The 21,999-nt window shown below is 34.8% G+C and overlaps 1 protein-coding gene across 1 annotated transcript in view; it reads left to right on the top strand.

The window, feature by feature from the left end:
- MIB1 (MIB E3 ubiquitin protein ligase 1) overlaps nucleotides 1-21,999 on the top strand; it is a 149,297-nt gene that overhangs the window by 58,053 nt on the left and 69,245 nt on the right. The window contains exons 9-12 of the mRNA XM_074199524.1: nucleotides 1,774-1,907; nucleotides 6,270-6,377; nucleotides 14,388-14,585; nucleotides 19,959-20,110. Of these exons, the coding sequence (XP_074055625.1) occupies nucleotides 1,774-1,907; nucleotides 6,270-6,377; nucleotides 14,388-14,585; nucleotides 19,959-20,110 (592 nt within the window). The remainder of the gene's footprint in view (nucleotides 1-1,773; nucleotides 1,908-6,269; nucleotides 6,378-14,387; nucleotides 14,586-19,958; nucleotides 20,111-21,999) is intronic.

Below are 21,999 nucleotides of genomic sequence, written 5' to 3'. Positions count from 1 at the left end.
TATTTCATATAATAAGATTTTTCTTTATTACAATGAGCTATTGCAATGATATGGAAGGGGGGGAAGCCAAGGGGGAATGAGGGAATCTTTGCTCTTATCAGAGGTGGCTAGGATAAGAAACAGCAAATATACTCAATGGGGTATAGGCATCTGGAGTAAGAAGAAAGTGGTGGGACAGGGGGAAGGGGGGGGGCCATGTGAGTGATGGAGGAGAGGATGGACCATGGGGGTAGAGTGGTCAGATATAACACATTTTCTTTTTTACTTCTTGCAAGGGGCTGGGATTTGATGGCCTGTCCGGGACCATAGGGCCAGGTGGATGCTGGGCCTAAGGTGTGGTATGGGGGCTCAGGGCCTATTGGCCCCAGGGCTGGGGATCTGTCTGCTGCGACACTCAGCGACCCTACAGCAGAGTCAGTGAAAGGAGAGAGAAAATATAGTACATGGTAGTGGAGCAGTGTGAAGGGAGGGAGTTGTGATCAGCGGTGGTGCAACGGTGGAAAAATATGGAAGTAACTTTTGCAATGGACTTATAAAGAATGTAATCCACCCGTGACAGAGTTGTTGGTGTTGGAACAAAGACTCAAGCACATTTTTTACTGTTATTATGGGGGGGGGGTGCAGGGCAAATGGGGCTGGGTGGCCTGCCTGGGGCTGTATAGCAGGATGATTGTTGGGTGTCTGAGGCTGGATTTGGACCTGGCTGCTCCTGGCTCAAGAGCCAATGCTCTGTTGGCCACCCAGCCACCCCTGCTATTACTATTATTTTATTTTATTTTATTTTGGGTGGTTTTTTCTTTTTTTTTTTTTGGTTCTTGCAGGGCAGTGGGGTTTGGGTGGCTTGCATGTCACACGACTGGGTGATTGTTGGGTGTATGGGGCTGGATGTGGGCTCGGGTGCTCCTGGCTCCAGGGCTGATGCTCTGTCCATTGCACCACCTGGCCATACCTAAAATTATTGCTATTATTTTTTTTTAATTTTAATTTTTTTTTCTCTCCCCTTTACTTTGTTGCTCAAGCGAGTCTATATGGAGGGAGGGGCATTTCATTTACTCTTAAACAAGAATATTTTATTAATGTTTGAAAAAAACATTTGTACAAAATGAGAATTAATATTAAATAAAAAGAACTGAAATTAGAATTTTAATTTCAACTAAGAAAAGATTGAAATATCATTTTTACAAATATTTTATGTATAGTATTATAAAGAATTATTATAATTGTAGTGCTGTAGAATTCCTAAGACTTTAGTAAACTACTGGCTCTAAATGCTTGAAATTGAAAGTTGAGATAATTATTTTCATTTTTTCAAATGTTAGACTTTGCTTATAGCAATGTAAAAATTTGTTTTTAAATTTATATTCTATCTTAATATGACCATTCATAATATATTTGTTATAAATATTCATCTTCAAATTCCCTTTACTATGTGTTTCCAAATATATGGAAATACTTTTGAAGAATCAATAATACTTATTTATGCAGTTTACCGTAATAACAGGTTGTAGGGCAAAAGAAAATAGTTTGAAACATAATCATTGAAGGTGGTGCAGTGGATAAAGCTGTGGTCTGGAATCAGGAGGTCCTAAGTTCAAATCAGGTCTCGGACAGTTAATAGCCATGTGACCTTGGGCATGTAAATTAACCCTATTGCCTTGCAAACCCCCCCCCCCCCCCCAACATAATTCCAGGCATTCTAGAAATGTCTTCTAATGTTTTAAATTCTGAATTCATCATAATTCCTATATCCACACTTTTACTGTTTATTTTCAGAGAGACTATCTCAACTCTTGAAGAAACTATTTGAAACTCAAGAATCTGGGGACCTTAATGAAGAGCTAGTTAAAGCTGCTGCTAATGGAGATGTTGCTAAAGTAGAAGATTTGTTAAAAAGACCAGATGTTGATGTAAGCATTGTAATTTTATAATGTCTCTAAATTTAGCCACCTTTTTTCATTTTCAGATCCTTTGTTTTCCTTTTGGGGAAATTTAATGTCAATTTTTCCCCTCATAAAAAAGTTTGATCTAGGTTTTCCTTTATTTGATGGTAAGCATCTTATTCTGATTTTTCTAAAGGGGTTGATAAGCTTTCTCTATGAAGGTAAAATTCTTTTGAAAGTACTATGTATCTGTATGTATTTATGTGTGTGTATATATGTATATATTTACATATATATAAAATAACATGTAAGATAAATGTGCATATGTAACTACTTACTATCTCATCACAGGACAGATACTTCAAGGTGTTTTTGTTTTTCCATTTATTTTTCCTGAATCAAGCTGTATATTCTCAATTACTTTGTGTCTCCAAAAAGCTATATTTACAAAATGACTAGCTAGAGTTAAAGTTGAATTCCTTGATATTGGATGAGAATGAAATTGACATTGGGGATGAATTTTAGGATCTTTTTATCAACATACTGTGACTATTTTTACTAAGTCTTTTGTGATCAAGGAGGTGTTATTGAAGCTTAAATCTCTATTCTCCCTTGCAAAGATGTATTCTTGTTCTTGCTCAATAGAAGCAGGGTAAGTAAAAATAGGGGTGAGGGGAGACGGATTGATATAGTTTTGTATATTCAGAAGATATACCCATGTGAAGAAAGGTAGAAGCATAGTGGAGAGCAATTGGATGAAACTAAGTGGAGGGAGAATCACAATTGAGTATATAATTATAGGAACAGAAAGAGAAAATTTAAGAGGAATTCAGGAAATTGATAACTACACTGACTCGGGCTTGATTTAGTAGTAATGGTGAGGTTGGGGTGTGACATGCTTTAGTTATTTATACTGTTGAGACTTTCTTCCAAAATCAAAGTAGTTTATAATTTCTTGGCTTGTCTGTGATAATTTTATCCTTCAAAAAGTGGAGGAATCAACAGGTGGAAAATTGTATTCTACTTCTGATTCTTACTATCCAAGTTTATTGATTGCTGAGTTTGAAAATAAAGGGAGCTACCAGAGGGACTGATCACTCCTCCTAGTTTGTCGTCGAGGAATGAGAATCCGGAAGTAGTCTTACATGCATCCTAGGTTTGGAAAAGCAGTTGTCAAAAGATTCAGAGAAAAAAATAGGTAAAAATTCTGTTTTTAATGGATAGAACCACTGAAATCTTTTCCTACTTTTAAATTGTTTAGATTGTGTCATCATAAGGCATTCAGGATGCTACGTTTTCCAAAAAAGCAAAATATTAACTTGCCCACAAAAGCTAAGTAATTGTATTGTTTCAAATCTTGCTTTTGTACTTCTCATCAAACAGATGGTAGATCCATGGTTCCAAACTTTTTCAGGTAGAACACCTATTTAACTTTAAAAAATTTCAACTTTTCCATATATTAGTAGTTACAATAGATGAGATAATGTATGTAAAATTATTTTATAGTTATTAAAATACTTTTTAAATGTTGAGTTATTTGTATTATTAGTATCCATTGAAAAAATAGTGATTAAATTCTAGTGATTGTAGTCTTTCACTGTAAGGTAATCTAGTTCTACTATAATATTTTAATTTAAAATATTTAAAATTTACATCTTCATAAGAAGAGCCTCATGAAATCTAAGTAAACAAAGCAGATTGTCTACTTTTGGAGAGGGCATCTTGGCAAAAGAAAATATTATAGTTTATTCCCAAAGGACAAATAAATTTCTTTTCCATTAGGAAAAAGGTAGCAGTGTTAATATAAAATTACAAAACCCCCCAATACAAATATTGTAAATTTTTATGGAGCTAAACAAAAAAGTAAATGACAATATTTGGAATATATGTGGAATGAAGTATCTCTTGCAATAATTTCTTGGTCCCCCAGGGGTCCTCATCCCACTGGTTAGGAAGTTTAAGAGTATGGTCTTTAGTTATTATGTTAGTAATTATAACAAATGACAAAATCATCCATTATATTTGTTTGATACAATTGAATCTCTTAAATTTAAGGAAGGGAAAAATGTTTTGTAAACAGTTTGAATTCATACAGTGTAATAAGGGTAGGGGTTTGTCTCTTATTTAGTCATAACTACTGAGAATTCCCCTTTGGACATCATAATGGAAATTCTTTTGATGGCTTCTGGAAAAATATATAATTCCTTCTTTTCTATAGTCATAGCAAAATGAATAGTGATTGAGAGAATACTATCATTGGGGCGGCTAGGTGGAGCAGTGTATAAAGCCACCAGGCCTGGAGTCAGGAATACCTGGGTTCAAATCTGGTCTCAGACATTTAATAATGACCTAACTGTGTGGCGTTGGGCAAGCCACTTAACCCCATTTGCCTTGCAAAAACCTAAAAAAAAAATAAAGTTGAGAATACTATCATAGCTGCTTGTTTAAAGTTTAGGGAATGAAAGCAGTTACAAGTTGTAAGAGGCAGAGACTATTCTAATAGTTTTCTTTAGGTTACAGACCTGGTCTGTTTTTTGCTTCAATGAGTGATTCTAGGGAACTAGCTATTTAATAGATGTAATTGATTCTTAACGTTACTAAATTTTTCGTAGGTAGCTGTCAAAAAGATGCAATTGCCTAATGAGGGAAGTAAGGCACCATGATCCTTTTAATGAACATGTTTTTGGCAACAAAAATGGTTTCCTGTAAGGGAACTCGTGATTAGAGGATATTTGCTTGCATGGTAAACCGTGTTGGCTTTTAGAAGTACCCTGTGAAACATTGGTCCCCCCTCCCTTTTTTCTTACCCTTCTCCTGTTTTTTAAGAACTTATTTATAATATAAAGCATTTTATAATAGAAGGCAATGGGAAATGGCAATTTGTTTTTCAACCAAATTTTTTAGCATGTATGTGTTTAAAAGTGAAACATACCTATACATTTTCCCCATTTCAGCTTCCTTCTAATATAAAACCAGCTAAAGGAAGAGAGTCAATAGACATTTATTAAATATTTACTATGAACTTGTTGATATGCTAAAAGACAACTAGCCTGCCTTCAATAACTATCTTGTTGAACGCTTGTATTCTTGTTGGTTTTGTTGTGGGTTTTTTTTTTTTTGACTTGCCCAAGGTTACACAGCTAGGAATAATTAAGTGTCTGAGGCTGAATTTGAACTCAGGTCTTCCTGATTCCAGGGCCAATGCTCTATCCACTGTGCCACCTAGCTGCCCCTTTGTTGTTTTTAAAAAAGGATTTTGATTCCAGATTTTAGAAGTAAACATGCTTGGGAATAGAATCTCAATCTCCATTTATTCTTTTTTTTAATTAAAGATTTTATTTATTTTGAGTTTTACCGTTTCCCTCCCATTCTTCCCTCCCCCACTCCCATCCCCCACTGAAAGCAATTTGTCAGTCTTTACATTGTTTCCATGTTGTACATTGATCCCAATTGAGTGTGATGAATCTCCATTATTCTTGATATCATTGTGGCCAGACCTGGTGATGTAACAGAGATGTGACTCAAAAAGTTTTCTTTGTAAAGTCCATTTGAAAACTTCAAATTATTTATTCTTTTTTTTCACTAGAGATAGAGCTTTTAATTATTAAGACAGGGAATATGTATGTGGTGTTTCTCTCTGTCTCTGACCTTTTTTTTAAAGAAAGATTTTATTTATTTCGAGTTTTACAATCCCCCCCCCCCATTCTTGCATTAGTGTTTACCTTGGTTCCATGTTATACATTGATCTCAGTTGAATGTGATGACAGAGAAATTATATCCTTAAGGAAGAAAAATAAAGTATAAGGTAGTAAAATAACTTTTTTTTTTTCTAATTTGACGGTAATAGTTTTTGGCCTTTGTTCAAAGTCCATAATTCTTTCTCTGGATACTGATGGTATTCTCCATTGCAGATAGCTCAAAATTGTTCCTGCTTGTTGTACTGAAAGGATGAGCAAGTCCATCACAGTTGATCATCACCCCCATGTTGCTGTTAGGGTGTACATTGTTTTTCTGGTTTTGCTCATCTCACTCAACATCAGTTCATGCAGCTCTTTCCAGGCTTCCCTGAATTCCCATCCCTCCTGGTTTCTTTTTTTGTGGGGGGGGGGGGGCAAGGTAAACAGGGTTAAGTGGCTTGCACAAGGCCATACAGCTAGGTAATTATTAAATGTCTGCGACCAGATTTGAACCCAGGTACTCCTGACTCCAAGGCTGGTGCTCTATTCACTGCACCACCTAGCTGCCCCGAATTTGTTACTTTTAAAAAAGAATTAACTTACATAATCACAGATATGTGAAGATAACTAACATTTTATAATTGTATGATATCTTTTGGATATTTAGATTTAGGCTTGGATATCCTAACATTTATTATATTTTGTTTTTTAGGTAAATGGACAATGTGCTGGACACACTGCCATGCAAGCTGCTAGTCAGAATGGACATGTTGACATTTTAAAACTGCTTTTGAAGCAAAATGTGGATGTAGAAGCAGAGGTAATTAAATAACTTGTCTTGACAAAAATATAAACATATGAGATGAGATTATAGTTGAATTATATGCTACTATTCCTGTCACCATGTCACTTTTATATTCAGTTTTCAACTCAGGGCTATCAGTACTTTTTTTTTAAAATTAAATCAATAATCATTTATTGAATATCACCCATATACTTAGTTCTGGGCCTTCCAAGAAATAGATATGTACAACAAAAAAGGTATTTGCAGGATAAATTTAAGATAATCTTAGAGGCAAAGCACTAAGATTAAGGAAGCCTAAGAAAGAAATAATCCTTGCATTTTGTAGTTATTCAGGGTTTACAGAGTGCTTTACTATGTTAAGCACTTTTTTCCTATTAGGGAAACTGAGACACACAGAAGATAGAATTGGACCAGGTTCACACAGCTAGTAAGTGACTTACCCAGGATCTGAACCCAGGGCTTCCTGACTCTTTTTAAGTCCCTTGCTATCCACTGGGACTTTGAGAACCACAGGAGAACCTTATTTGAACTCTTTCATTTAATAGGTGAAATGAAGGCCTTCAATAGGGAGATAGTTCTCTTTGTAGTTCTTGTTTTCATCAGTAACTCTGAATGAGTGTAATAAGAAGTTGGATGGATGCTAATTATTAGTATGCCCATCTTTTGGCAGTCTCTCTTGAGATTGAATGGCTGTTCACGAGGAAATCCACTGATATTGGGTGTGATTCTTTATGGTAGGAACCCTCAGTCACTTGTTACCTCAAACCTGCTCCAAGTATGCAAGCTTCTCAGTGACAGCCTTAGTGGGTATCTTTTTATTGCACATTATTGTTTCCCTCCATTAGTAGCGTTTGAAGTATTATATACCAAATATCTCATCTGCCTAGTTTATTGCAACTTTAGGCCAAGCAGGAAGAAAGGTACTAATGACAAAAACAAAGTCATTCTATTCTACATCATATCAAGCCAAAGTAATATCTGAATTTAAAAAATAATCTTATCTATAGCTGCTTATTTAGGAATGAGTCATCTTTTTATTGTTTGGTATAACTTAGGTTATATCAATATCTTGTTTAAAAAGCAGTATCATTTAACTGAGTTCCTTGTAACAACTTTACTTTTTGAATAGGAAATTGTTTTATTGTGTAAATAATGAAAAAAATCTGCAATATCCTAAAAGTGGGAAAGAGCATCCTACTTCTTGCAGGTTTGCTGTCATCTTTAGCTTTAAAGAGTCACTTTTTCCTCCCTGGGGTATTACAATGGTGGTGACCTAATATTTAAAGTTCTAGTCCTGCAAACATTGATTGTCTTGAGTTATAAGATATTGCTCTTGTTGGCAGTACTATTTATTTTTTGATAGTTGCATGTATAGTGTGAATTTCCTTTAGCAATGTTTACCTTATTTTTTCTTTTTTTTTCATGAATTCATAAGCCTAGTGATTTTTCGTGGTGATTGTAAAGATATTTTAAATCATTTGAGTTTTAACTAAGAGGGAAGGATTACATAATTTTATTTCATTTTGGATGTGAGATAAAATTCTAGAAAAAATTCTTTCCATTTTAATTTCAGTAATTCCAAAATAAATTTAAAAAACCATGTTGTTTCAGCTAATAATATATAAAGTAAAAAAAACTGAGTTACTTTTATGCTTGATTTGTTTTTTTTTTTTAAATGGGTGCAGCTAAGTGGCACAGTGGATATAGAGCACCAGCCCTGGAGTCAGGAGGACCTGAATTCAAATTTTTCTTTAGACACTTAATAATTACCTAGCTGTGTGGCCTTGGGCAAGTCACTTAACCCCCCCCCCCCCCAATTGCCTTGCGAACCCCCCCCCCCCAAGCCAAAGATCCATTGTATGATTTTGAATTATGCTTTCAAGACTGACAACATGGAGGTTGCTGGCAAATTTGAGGGTTTTGCCTGGTTTGGAGCTTTTGAATGATGTGGGTGATGGCATCTCATGTGCTTTCCTTTTATTTATATGAACAGAAAGCAACAATGGGTTAAGATATATCCTGTGGTTTTGAAGATAAAGAGAACAGTTGGAATAATGCTTTAAACATTGGTTCCTTTTTTTTTTTTTAGATTTTTTCCAAGGTAATGGGGTTAAGTGGCTTGCGCCTAGCTGCCCCCATGGGTCCTTTTTTTCTTAAGGGAATCTCAAATACAGACTGAATTGGTTATCTACTTTCAAAAGCAAAGGGAATGAGTGGGAAGTTCAAGTTAATTTTATGAGAAATGCCATAAAAAACTCTTTTCTGTTGGAAATCTGAAGTTACAGGGAGAGAAAAGGAGCCTGTAAGCATTGTCATTAGTATTTTCAGTTTTTTTCCTTCAATAGTTTTTTTCTTCAAAATATTTGAAATATTGGAAGTTATGATACATTAAAAATATTTGTAAATATAATTAAAGAAGTCTAAAATATTCTTTAATAGTAAAATTTTAAAAACCATAAATTATCACCAAATAGTTCCATACTATTAAAAACATTTGTTTTTTTTCCTAGGATATGAGCATTATTTTTTAGATATTAATCAAGTAACATATTATTTTTTGTTTTGTAAAAAATATAAATTAATTTTTGTTATTCATATAAATAAGTCTGTTTTGATTCATTTACTTGTTAAATTGTAAGAAGCAAACTTATCAACAGCCCTTTAAAAATATCATGAGATTTTTGTCTACTTTTTGATTTTTTTTTTTTGCTTGTTTTTTAGGGGTTTTTTTGCAAGGCAATGGGGTTAAGTGGCTTGCCCAAGGCCACACAGCTAGGTAATTATTAAGTGTCTGAAACTGGATTTGAACTCAGGTATTCCTGACTCCAGGGCTGGTGCTCTGTCCATTGAGCCACCTAGCCACCCTACTTTGATTTTTAAATTAATAACTTAGGTTTATAGTCATGGAACTGTCCTTAACTCATTCTTGGAACTGTCCTTAACTCATTCTTTTCATATCTAAATCACTTCAGACTCCTAACAAGCTTTACTTAAACTATGGATAATTGAATGTTTATTAAGTGCTTAGAGTATGCCAAGCACCGAGCTAACACTGAAAATACATATAGAACAATTGAGACACTCCCTGCTCTCAAGGAACTAATTGGGGAAGAAAACAAATAAAAGAAATCTCACCCTCAGAAGTCTTGAATTGTTTCAAACTTTTATCTCTGTGGTGGATCCTTGGCATTCCCTCCCCATTCCCCCAATCTTTTTATTTTCTTTATGTTGGTTTCAGTGCCTTGCTAGTCACTCACTATAACTGTATCCCAGCAACTACAGTGTGCTTGGTTTTGACTTTTCCCTTTTAAAAACAATTTGCTTCTTTTTAAAGAATTTTATATATTTTAGGCAATAGTGTTAAGTGACTTGTCCAAGGTCGCAGAGCTAGACAATTATTAAGTGTCTGAGGCCTGATTTGAACTTAGGTCCTCCTGTGCCAGGGCTGGTACTCTATCCACTGTACCACCTAGCGGCCCTTGTTCCACTAATTTTTAAATAATAACTTTTCAGACACAGACACTTTAGCCAAAAAGGAGATCCTGGGCAAATTATTTAACTTCTATCTGCCTTCAATTCCTCATTTTCAATATGAGGATAATAATAGTAGGCTTCAAGGAATGTTGTAATGTCTGAGGCTGGATTTGAACTCAGGTCCTCCTGACTCCAGGGCTGTTTCTCTATCTGCTGTACCACCTAGATGTCCTGACAGCTTGCTTCTTTCAAAGCCTAGGATTGTCACTTTGAAATACTTCGTACTACTTTTTGTATTGATTGCCTTTATATGTCTGTTTAAAAGTTGTATCCCTCATTAAAATGTGAACCTTTTTTGGGGTAGGACCTATTTTGTTTTTATTTTTTATCTCCAATCAATGAACCATCTTTATGATTAAGCATTTAGCATGGGGACTTAGAGAGTCAATTATAAAATGAGAATTCTTTTATTTCTGTTAAGGAAAATTCAAAGGTATATACTGGAAAATTGTTTATCTCTTGGAATTTATATTTCCCTTTCTGTACAGTAAGATTTCACATTATTTCCCTTTCAGTGTATAGGTTAAACTGTTGTGGACTGTGAAAATATAACTTAATTGTATAAGTATGCTAGTTTTGGACCCATAAAATTGTCCATATTCTTCATAAGTGAAATGAAAACAGTACTAGTACTAATCATGATAAAAAGTAAGGTGGGACAAAAATCCATAGTTTTGCCTTTAAGAAACCTTCTGGATTCTAACCTATGTGTCTATTTAAGACACATAACTGAGTTGTAAGAAGGTAGAAATTATATACATACTGCTGTAGGATTTAATTTCAGAAACATGTAATGTAGCTCCTGATCATAGGTCCACAGAATTCAAGCTTTGAAGGGAATCTAATCTTCTGTTCCTATTGAGGAATTAGATTCAGAGAAGTGCCTTGACTAGGGCCCCTCAAATAGCGGTTTTATGACTCGGATGTGCACATGGGTCTGAGATACAGGAATCTTTATACACAGCTGTGTAAGTACAAAGAAAACTTATGATTTCATGATACCTTAAGGTATTCAAAATACCTTTCCCTTGTAACAAGCCTATAAGGGAGATATTGAAAATATTTTCATTTTGTAGAAAACACTCAAAGAGATTGCAATTTCCTCAAAGTTATATAAGTAGTTAAGTATAGTGAGGGCTAGGGACATGAGTTAAACCTGAGATTTTTCTGACTCTGTATTCAGTACCCTCACATTTCTGTAATAAGTTTAGATTTAGAAATGTCTGTCTAGAACACTATTTACCTTTCATCTTACATAAATTAATCTAAAGCAAAATTACATAGGAGACCAGTCTAAATACTGTATGATATTTGAGGTGGCAAAAGGCCATCAGCAAAAAGTGGGCATGATGTAGACTTCCTTGTGAAGGGAGACTTTGAGTTGGACTTTATGCAAAGGATGAGGACTGAAAAAAGGATCATGGATCTGACAGTTGGTCGTTGGTGAACCATGAGACAGAAGTTATAATTGGCAGAGTGGCTGGAAATCTGATTGTAAGGGGTTAAATAGAGAGGTGAGTGATGAGAAAGTGGAGAAAATAGTTTTAACTGACTTGTTTAAGAACTTTGACAGAGGGGGGGGCGGCTAGGTGGCACAGTGGATAAAGCACCAGCCCTGGAGTCAGGAGTACCTGGGTTCAAATCTGGTCTCAGACACTTAATAATTTACCTAGCTGTGTGGCCTTGGGCAAGCCACTTAACCCCATTTACCTTGCAAAAACCTAAAAAATAAAAAAAATTAATAAAAAAGAACTTTGACAGAAAAGGGAAGGAACGAGATGGGTTGGGAGCTGAAAGAAGGGGGGGAACTGAAGCAACAGAAAATTTTGAGGGTTGGAGGTTTTTTATTTGTTTTTTTAAGCCTGTTTGTAGTCATGTTGTAAGGGGTCATTGAAGATGAAGAGACTTTGTGAGATAAATAATAGTTATTTTTTAGTTTTTGTTATGCTTTTCCACATTTATTTTCAAATATCAATGTTTCTTTCAGGAAAGTAATTGGCTATGTCCCATGAATTTTTTTTTTTTTTTTTTAGGTTTTTGCAAGGCAATGGGGTTAAGTGGCTTGCCCAAGGCCACACAGCTAGGTAATTATTAAATGTCTGAGACGGGATTTGAACCCAGGTACTCCTGACTCCAAGACCGGTGCTCTATTCACTGCGCAACCTAGCCGCCCCAACTTTCTTTTTTCTTTAGAAAGAGTTTATTTTGAATTTTTACAATTTTCCCCCTTAATCTTGCTTCCCCCCCCCCCCCCCCCCCCCCGCCATGGAAGGCAATCTGCCAGTCTTTACATTGTTTCCATGGTATGCATTGTTATTTAGTTGAATGTGATGAGAGAGAAATCATATCCTTAAGGAAAAACATAAAGTATAGAAGAAAGCAAAGTTACATAATAAGATAACCTTTTTTTAAAAAAAAAAATTAAGGTAATAGTCTTCGATCTTTTTTCAAACTCCACCATTCTTTCTCTGGATACAGATGGTATTCTCCATTGCAGATACCCCAAAATTGTGCCTGATTGTTGCACTGATGGAGAGAACAAGTTCATTGAGGTTGATCATCACTTTCATGTTGCTGTTAGGGTGTACAATATTCTTCTGGTTCTTCTCATCTTGCTCAGCATTAGTTCATACAAATCCTTCTAGGCTTCTCTGAATTCCCATCCCTCCTGGTTTCTAATAGAACAGTAGTGTTCATCACATATATATGCCACAGTTTGTTAAGCCATTTCCCCATTGAAGGACATTTACTTAATTCCAATTCTTTGCTACCACAAACAGGGCTGCTATGAATATTTTTGTACAAGTGATGTTTTCACCCTTTTTCATAATCTCTTCAGGGTATCAACCCAGTAGTGGTATTGCTGGATCAAAGGGTATGCACATTTTTGTTGCCCTCTGGGCATAATTCCAAATTGCTCTTCAGAAAGGTTGGGTGGTTCATAGCTCCACCAACAATGTATTATGTCCAGATAAATAATAATTATTGATGCAAAAGCCTTTAAGAGGTTAACAGGGAATGGAATCAGTGGTACAAATTTATATACTCTTACTGACACTTCTTCCTCTTAGGTAAAGGGGAACAGAAATGTGATGTTGAGGATGCCCCTGCTGAGTGGTCTCAGATTTGGTTAAAAGTAGGAGACAGAATCATCTGCTGCATGTTTGGGGTGTGAGGTTTCATTTTTTAAAAGGGTGAGAAATATGGGTTTGGAACAATTGCTGTGAGCCAGGGAGTTGACTAGTTTATAATAGAGGATTTCTGAAATGAAACGGGAATTCAGAATTACTGTATTGGGCCTGAAATTCATCTTGAGAGATTGTTAACAGTGTGAGAATGCGAAAAAAAAGTTTAGGATTGTTACTAAATTCTTGGAAACTAGATTAAGGGAAATTATGATATTGGGGCTATATCCCTCTTTCTTGAAGATGACCTCTTGGGAAGACAAGTTATTTTTCTTTCTTCCATGTTTCCTGTGATCCAATACTGACATTTATTTTTTACACTTGGAGAATTTGAAGTGAGTACTCAGGAGAGCAACAGAAGTTATATAAAAGGTTTAGAAAGAAGTAAATTTGGAAAGAATCCAGAGGAGCTAGAAAAAGAAACTTGTAATGGTCTTCTAGCACTTTACAAATAATACTGCATCTTCACATGCTTTCATTTTTTTTTTTTTTTTTTTTTGGCTTTTAAAAATCCTTTAATCCATTGCTTAAGAGAAACACATTTGAAGCATAGAAACATACATACAGTGTAAGGGTATTTCTGTTCTAGAGCAGAATTTATTGTGCTTCAGCTGAAGCAAAGAAAGCTGTGGTAGGAATCATGATATCAGAACATGCTTTCTTTAAGTGATCCATCTTAAGATAGTAAATTTCAGTCTTATAAATGTTGAGCTTGGTGAGTTCATTACAGAATGATTCAATTTACAAAAGGATTCATTGGGTTTTATTTAAAGTTTTTGTATTGTACTAAAAGTTTTTTACTCATTACTCAGGTTTTCATTATCATGTGAGATATTCTCCTTTGAAAGTATATGATAATTGGTATAATATTTCATCCTTTTAAAAGAGTTTTTAAAAAATGACTTTTACTACTTCAACTCTTCATGCAGTAATAGTCCTTTTTTCCTGGATGTATCTAAAATCATTAGGATGGCATTTTAAAATATGATTCTTTGTGGGCATGATTCTGACATGTTATCATATTTGGGATATCCTAAAATACCTCAAGTAGGGAGGAAAAAATAAGCATTGTTTTTTATGCTTTATAAAAAAGACATAGTCTTTCTCTGTAAACTGGGTAGTGTCTGTCTCTAATCACCCTTTCATGTTTGGAATTTAATTATTAAAGTTAGAATCCAGTTTAGGGCAGGGTAACAATTTATTTTCATTTTAAACCATTATTGCCTTATTTATTAATGTATTTTCTTTATTTTGCTCTGTAAAAATGTTTGCCTAATGTAGATTTATTTATTTTTTTAATGTTTAGGATAAAGATGGAGATCGGGCTGTTCACCATGCAGCTTTTGGAGATGAAGGTGCTGTCATAGAAGTGCTACACAGAGGTAGTGCAGATTTGAATGCTCGAAACAAACGCAGACAAACTCCACTTCATATTGCTGTGAATAAAGGTCACCTTCAAGTTGTAAAGACTTTATTGGATTTTGGCTGTCATCCAAGTCTTCAGGTAAAAAGAGTTTTAAAACATTTTCTTAGGTATAGTTAAACTCTTCATAAAATGATTATCTTAGTAGTAAATAATCTGTTCTTATAAGATTTATTTATAAAGATTTAGAATGTGTGAAATGGAAATTAGAATGAGGAATAAATCATAAAAACTGGCATCTTAGAATATAGTAGTTTTTTTTTTTAAGGTTTTTGCAAGGCAAATGGGGTTAAGCGGCTTGCCCAAGGCCACAGAGCTCAGTAATTATCAAGTGTCTGAGATCAGATTTGAACCCAGGTACTCCTGACTCCAGGGCTGGTGCTCTATCCACTGTGCCACCTAAGCACCCAGTAGTTCTCTTAAGATACGATAGCAGAAGGTATGGAGTAGATTTGCTAAGAGATTTTGAAAAATATTTGAAACCTTTCATATTTTATTAGAGTCATTTCATGTCATTTAGATTAGTGATGTAATTCATGAAAATAAATTCAGGATTTCTCAGCTCTTAGATCTTGGTCGTGTTCTTCATGGTGGTGGTGGAGTACATCTATGCGTCTGCCATTGCCTTCCCGTGGCACCTAGAGTATAAAGATTTTTTGGTCTAGTAACATACAAACATTTTCTTTCACATCTGACTCCTACTGTTTTCTATCACATCTTTGGTTCTGAGATGCCTTAGTGTTTGAGGTAGTATGATAATGCATATAGATATTTCAGGGATTAAAGTTCATTCTTAGGACCCTAGTCTTTTCTGTTCAGAAAAGGGGAAAAAGATAAACATTGTCTGTTAGCCAACTTTTCTTTATCACTTATTAAGGGGTAGTCCCAGCCTAGCAGGTTGTACAAATTCTTCCCAAATCATTGAGATACAGTGGAGACCAGTGGACATGTCCACATCCTCTAATTGAAGATGTGTTAAAAATCCCAAATGAAAATTCACTCCCTCTAAGCACAGCACATTGATCAGTGAACTATTCTGATCAACCTACTTGCATTCAGATTTTTTTTATAAAATCACTATGGGTTTTGGTTATTCTTTTTTAATTGCATAACACTCTCTACTCATTATTTGCTTAGTAAAAATTTATCCATCTGAGGACAAAGAACTTGTAAAGACTTTTTTATTCTATTTCTTTTTGTTTCCATTTAACCTTTTTGCATTTTTTTTTGCCTTTTTCAGGTTCATGCTTTATCTAAAATTCATACTCATCTTTTAAAATACATAAACTTTCTTCCTTTGACTTTTATTTATAACTATTCAACTAAAGTTGTCACATTCGCAATTCTAGTTCGTTTCTTGTTTTCTATCTCTTTGGTAAACAAATTATTGGATATAAGGTTTTTTCCCCCTACTTTTGTTTTTGTTGTTATTTTTAAAGAGAAGGGAAAAGGTATAAGCATTTATATAATGCACTTATAAACCTTTATGCATGGCACTATTCTGAGTGTTTTATCTTCATAAATATTATGGAGAATAGGTCCTGTTATTATCCCCATTTTACAGTTGAGGAAACTGAGGCAAAGAAAGGTTAAGTGACTTGTCCAGGGTCATTCAACCCAGATTTGAGCTCAGGTCTTCTTCCAGCAGCATATGTACTACACAATTTAGCTGTGTGTCAAACTTTTTTTTTGTTTGTTTGGTTTTTTTTTTACAAGGCAAACGGGGTTAAGTGGCTTGCCCAAGGCCACACAGCTAGGTAATTATTAAGTATCTTGAGACCGGATTTGAACCCAGATACTCCTGACTCCAGGGCTGGTGCTTTATCCCCTGCGCCACCTACCCGCCCTTATTAGCTCTTAAGTTTACTAGATTTTAATCTTATCCTATGCATTTGGCCATGAGAGAATGCATGTATTTCCTTATAGACACCTGACCCATAACTTTCCCAGTAGACTTTATTTCAGTATTAAATACATTTGTCTAGATGGGAGAGAAGAAGTAGTACATTTATGAATCAGGATGAACTTTCAACCCTGCCTGGAGTTTGGACAAGATCTGGAGTTGCCTGGCTGGTGAATTGGAACATCTCCGATTAGAGTCATTAGACAATTTGTTCATGAATTCTGAGAGAAATAACTGGTGGAGTCTGGTCTTGTATTTTCTCTGGATTCTGCCCACATGCACTTAATCCTTGTACATACAATTTATTTAACTTTCCTCAAATAATCAAAGTTATACATATATACAGAAGAACACACATGTGCACACATTGCAAATTCTTAACTTTTTCTTGCTTCCACAGTAAGCAGCTAGAGACGAAGAAATAGCTGATGATTTTCCTTATTAATAAAGTAAAAATAAATAACACATATACACACCTCCTTACCCCAGAGTTCCTGAGCCCTCTCCCAGCTCAGGGGCAGGCACCTCTTTTCCTGTGGATAATAGAATGAGTGAGCGCATATTCCCAAGCCCAGTGGTCAGTCCCAAAGGTGAAGTTTTTCAGAGTGTTCCCATATTCACCATAGGCTTCATCCTCCAAATTGCTGAGGAAATTAAAAGAAAAGGGAAAGGACCCTGTGCTTCCCTACCTCTAGGAAGAAAGAAGAAAGTAGAAGAGACTTTAATTCATTTTTCTTGACAAGAATTTTCTTTGCTTCCAGGACTTGGGGAATGGGCATAAATCATTATTACTCTTTCTCGAAACACATTTTTGAGACTTTGGGGAGAGACTGGTGGTCATTGGTGCTGAGGGCAGTTGAGTCTCACTTGGTCATACTTGTGCACGCATCCCAAAACCCCTTTTCCTCCACTAACAAAGCTTCATAATGGGTTGCCTGTAAGAAAGGGTGGGGAGAAAAGGGAATGAAATTGATTGATCTTTCTGAAGAGAAGGGGTTGCTGTCAATTGGGGTTTGTTGTGGTATTAGAGCCAGGCCTTCCCTTCTTGGCTTTGGTGACCTCTTTCCTGAAGCTTGATTTAGGTCATTGCAAGTCTGTGGCTGCTATTTTGGGCCTGCCCCTTAACATTTAATAGATGCCCCTAAAATTAAGAGAAAAAAAGAAAAAGAAAATTAGTTAGAACATTAAGGTTGAATGACTTTTCTAGGGTTTACATTGTCATTGTGTGTTAGAGATGGATTTGAATCCACATCATCTTGGCTCCAATGTAAACCCTATAGATATATTCTTAATGATTGTCTTTTATACCACATCTTTAACTTATCGTTCTTGGCAACAGCGTGCTGCAGTCTGCCTAAATCCTCCACTGCCATTGTATCGAACTTGGGTTACTTGTAATTTAGATTCCTCAGCTTTTACAGTATTCCATGTTTCAGGGAGAGAATATTGATGTTACATGATTACTTTTGCATCAGTGAAAAATTTAGGATAATTTAAAACAATGAAAATTCTCAGGTTCTATTTAACCCTATTTCTGCTAATTTGAATAGTTAAATTCTGGACTATTATCATCTTTTGCCTGGATTATGGAAATAACTTGCTTTCAGTCTCTTCTTTTCCATTCTACTCTCAGCTTCCCTGAGGCTAAGATCTTTTCCATGATATTGTTGATATTTTCTCCTACCTTAAAATATTTTGAATTTTTTTTTGCATCTTTCCCAGTATTGTTTGAGGCAAGGGACTATTTTGTGAATGTCTTTGTATCCCTGTTAGCTACCAGTGTTCTGCAACTAGTAGGTGCTTATAACAGGTTCTTCAATTTTCATTTTAATTTGAATTATAGAAATTTTGAGATCCTCTGTAATCTGATTTACGCTTTTAATCTTCTATTTGTATTTATTTTACATTCCAGCTAAATTTACCACTTTCTACTTGAACTTCCCCACCAGTAAAACCAAAGGGTCAGACTTCATAACTTTTTACATCTCTTCCAGTTCTAAAATCCCATGCACATTTGTGCAAGCCATTTTCCACATCTCTCTCCTGTCCCCAAACTCTTGCTTTTCAAATTCTTCTACCCTTCAAGCCCCAGCTTAGTTACTAACTCCCAAATTTTTCTTGTACCCTCTAATCTAAAAGCAATAGTTCCTCACTTATCTCTCATGCCATGTTCTCTCCCTCTTTATGCCTCTCCTCCCCCTTCCTAGTATAATTTATTTTAAATTTAAATACAAAATGAGAAAACTAGAAAACATTTGCCATGTACTCAGCAGAACATAAGAGGATTCTCATGCCATGTCTTATATCTTCTGTATATATATATATATATTTTGTAAGGCAGTGGGGTTAAGTGGCTTGCCCAAGACCACACAGCTAGGTAATTTTTAAGTGTCTGAGGCCGGATTTGAACTCTTGTACTCCTGACTCCAGGGCTGGTGCTCTATACACTGCGCCACCTAGTTGCCCCTGTACTTACATTCTAATCTGTTGAATATATTAATTGTCCTTATTGTTAGCTTCTTTAGGCCAGGAATTATGTTTTATTTCATCTTTGAATTCCTAGAGTATACAACAATTGACATGAAATAGGAGCCTAATAAATAATCTTTGAACTGATTATGGGTAAATGCATCATTAGAATAAAGATGCCATAATTTATGTGACAAGGTCCACATTATAGTTCAGTGGTAAGAGCATTTATTGTGGGCACCAAATTCATCCTGTGATGCTTATGATACATAAAAGGGTAGTGACCCTAGACATGTCTATAGCACCCTACTTCCCTCCCCCCTCTTCCCTTGCCTCAGCATCCTTACTGTTAAAATGTGGGGGTTAAACTAGATGGCTTCTGAAGTCCCTTCCAGATCTGTCTGTGTACTGTTCTTTTTTGGTCTATGGAAGAGTGAAGTGATTATAGGAGTTTTATAGAAATTTGGAGGGGTTTGGGGACATGTCTCAAGTATAGTAGGTAGAATTTCATATATATATATATATATATATATATATATATATATATATATATATATATGCATGTATATGTAGTTGAAAAAGACTTCTTTTTGATGGCTTTAGGTTGAATGTATTGGGGTAACAACAGACTTAAGCAAAGATGGATTAATGATGGATATTTAATTTAATGCTCGTAGAACTTTGAGCAGGTTCAAATTTGGTAGCGATTTTAAAGATAGTATATATAGATACTGTTGTTGGTTGGTTCATTTTCATATTGCTAATTTTTTGAGGAAGATTTTCCATTTCATATTTTAGTATTGATTGAGATGTATCACTAGAGCTTGTTTCATTTTTTTAATTTTTTTGTGTTGGCCCTTGTGCATTATAATAAAAGTATGATTTTTATGTAAGGTAAAGTATTTATCTGAAACTTAAAAAAATTCTACATTGTATATCAAAATTTTGATTAATGACAGATTATAATTTTTCCATGTTTTATATTAGTTTAGTAAGTTGAGTCTCTCATAGTCATAATATTGTGAAGTCATTAAATACAAGGTTATAAATGGTCTGTAATGTTTTAAAAAATTTTATCTAAGGACTCTGAAGGTGATACGCCCCTCCACGATGCAATAAGTAAAAAACGTGATGATATCCTTGCAGTCCTTCTAGAGGCTGGAGCCGATGTTACAATCACCAATAACAATGGATTTAATGCTCTACACCATGCTGCACTACGGGGAAACCCCAGGTAAAGATATAACATTTTATCTCTTTTTGGTTATGATATAGATCTTATATTACTAAATATTTTTCATTTTACTAGTGTATAGCTACTGTTACAGTAACTATAGATTTCCTTAAAATGTTTACCTCAGATCTTGGTAATGGTGATTTTGATACTGATTAGATTATTTGTTAATCATTCATTCAGATGTTCATTATAATTATACTTATTTAATAACTTTGTTTCCTGTGTATAACCTTTTCCTTTTGAATGTTACCCTAACAAAGTTACTGTGAAGTAAATTAAGAGGGTAAAAACTTGTCTATAGAAACATTTAGTGCATTTATTTAGAACAAAATGTTTTAGTGAGGCAAATTGCATTTTGAATTTTTTGTTTTCATGGAATGAATTTTCTTAGGTCTGAAGGTAACTATCATGTTTTAGTTAATTGCCTGGTTCTTGTAAATGGTACTTAACTACTTATTGCTCTATTGTCCTGAACTTTGTTTAGAGATTTCAGAGAATGTGTTCTAATTATATTATATAGACAAGTTTATAAGAAAGGATAGGTGAAATTCATTTTTTTATTATTAGTTGACATTTCTTGTGAAATATTTCCAATTGAAGCTATGTTTTGGATGGTGTGCATTTATTTTTCTTCATGGTCCCAAAGTGACAAATATTAAATAAACTGTAAATGTTTTTTTTTTTTTTTTAATTTCCCTTTCCATAACTGTCACTGCCACTTTCTCATTCTTCCAGGTCATTGGAGTCATCCTTATTTAGTTAGTTGCTTGGTCCTGCTAATTCAGGCTCTATAATATCTCTTATGTATGTTTCCTCTCTACTGAGAAAGCAACCATCCTATTCAGGGCTTTAGTCAAGTCTCTCATGTAGTATTATAATAGTATCCACTTCCAATGTCTTCCCTTTGTAATCAGCCTATCTTATATATAGATGTCAAAATCTGCTGATAAACGTTTTACTATGTCACTACCCTGCCCAGAAACCTTCATTAGCTTCTTGTTGACTCCTGGATAAAATACAAAATCAGTGTTAAAATGTGTATAATGTGGAGGTTGAAATAGTTTTATTTTTATTATCATCATCTACCACCACCACCACCATCATCATCTAGCATTTATATGTTTATTGTTTACAAAGTGATAATTTACAAATATTTCATTTTATCATCACAACATTCCTTGAAGGTTGCTATTATTATTATCCTTGTATTGGAGATGAGGAATTGGAGGCAGGTAGAAGTTAAATAATTTGCCCAAGATCACATAATTTGCCCAGGATCTCCTTTTTGGCTAAAGTGTCTGTGTCTGCAAAGTTATTATTTAAAAATTAGTGGAATGGGGCAGCTAGGTGGTGTGGTGGATAGAGTACCAGCCCTGGAGCAGGAGGACCTGAGTTCAAATTAGGCCTCAGACACTTAATAATTGCCTAGCTGTGTGACCTTGGACAAGTCACTTAACCCTCAAATAAAATTAAAATAAATAGAATGGAATAAACACTGTAGGATTCCCCCCCCCCCCAAAAAAAATCCTTGGATAAGATCTTCTCTATTGTCATTTGCCCCATTCCCCTGTGGAATGCAGATTCCTTGAGGCAAGAGACAGTTTTGTTTTTGTCTTTATGTGTCTTACAACTAACTGTCTTAAAATGCTTCTTGATAAACAATTATTGAATTAAATGTCAGACTGAGGAATTTGAACTTTAATAAGAAGACTCCACCTGGAATTATCAGAAACTCCAAATTTTTGGAATTGAATTAAGTTTAATTTTGTTGAATAAATGGAAGAAGGACATTGGAAAGTGCTGTCTACGTTTCAGAGAGATTCCTCAGGTGTAAAATGCCATTTCAGAAAGCTTGTTAGTGGTTTTTTAATATTTATTACTATATG

This window comes from Macrotis lagotis, chromosome X (genome assembly GCF_037893015.1).
Source record: "Macrotis lagotis isolate mMagLag1 chromosome X, bilby.v1.9.chrom.fasta, whole genome shotgun sequence".
In the NCBI taxonomy this organism is placed as follows: domain Eukaryota; kingdom Metazoa; phylum Chordata; class Mammalia; order Peramelemorphia; family Peramelidae; genus Macrotis; species Macrotis lagotis.
This window is presented reverse-complemented; position numbering and strand designations above follow the sequence as displayed.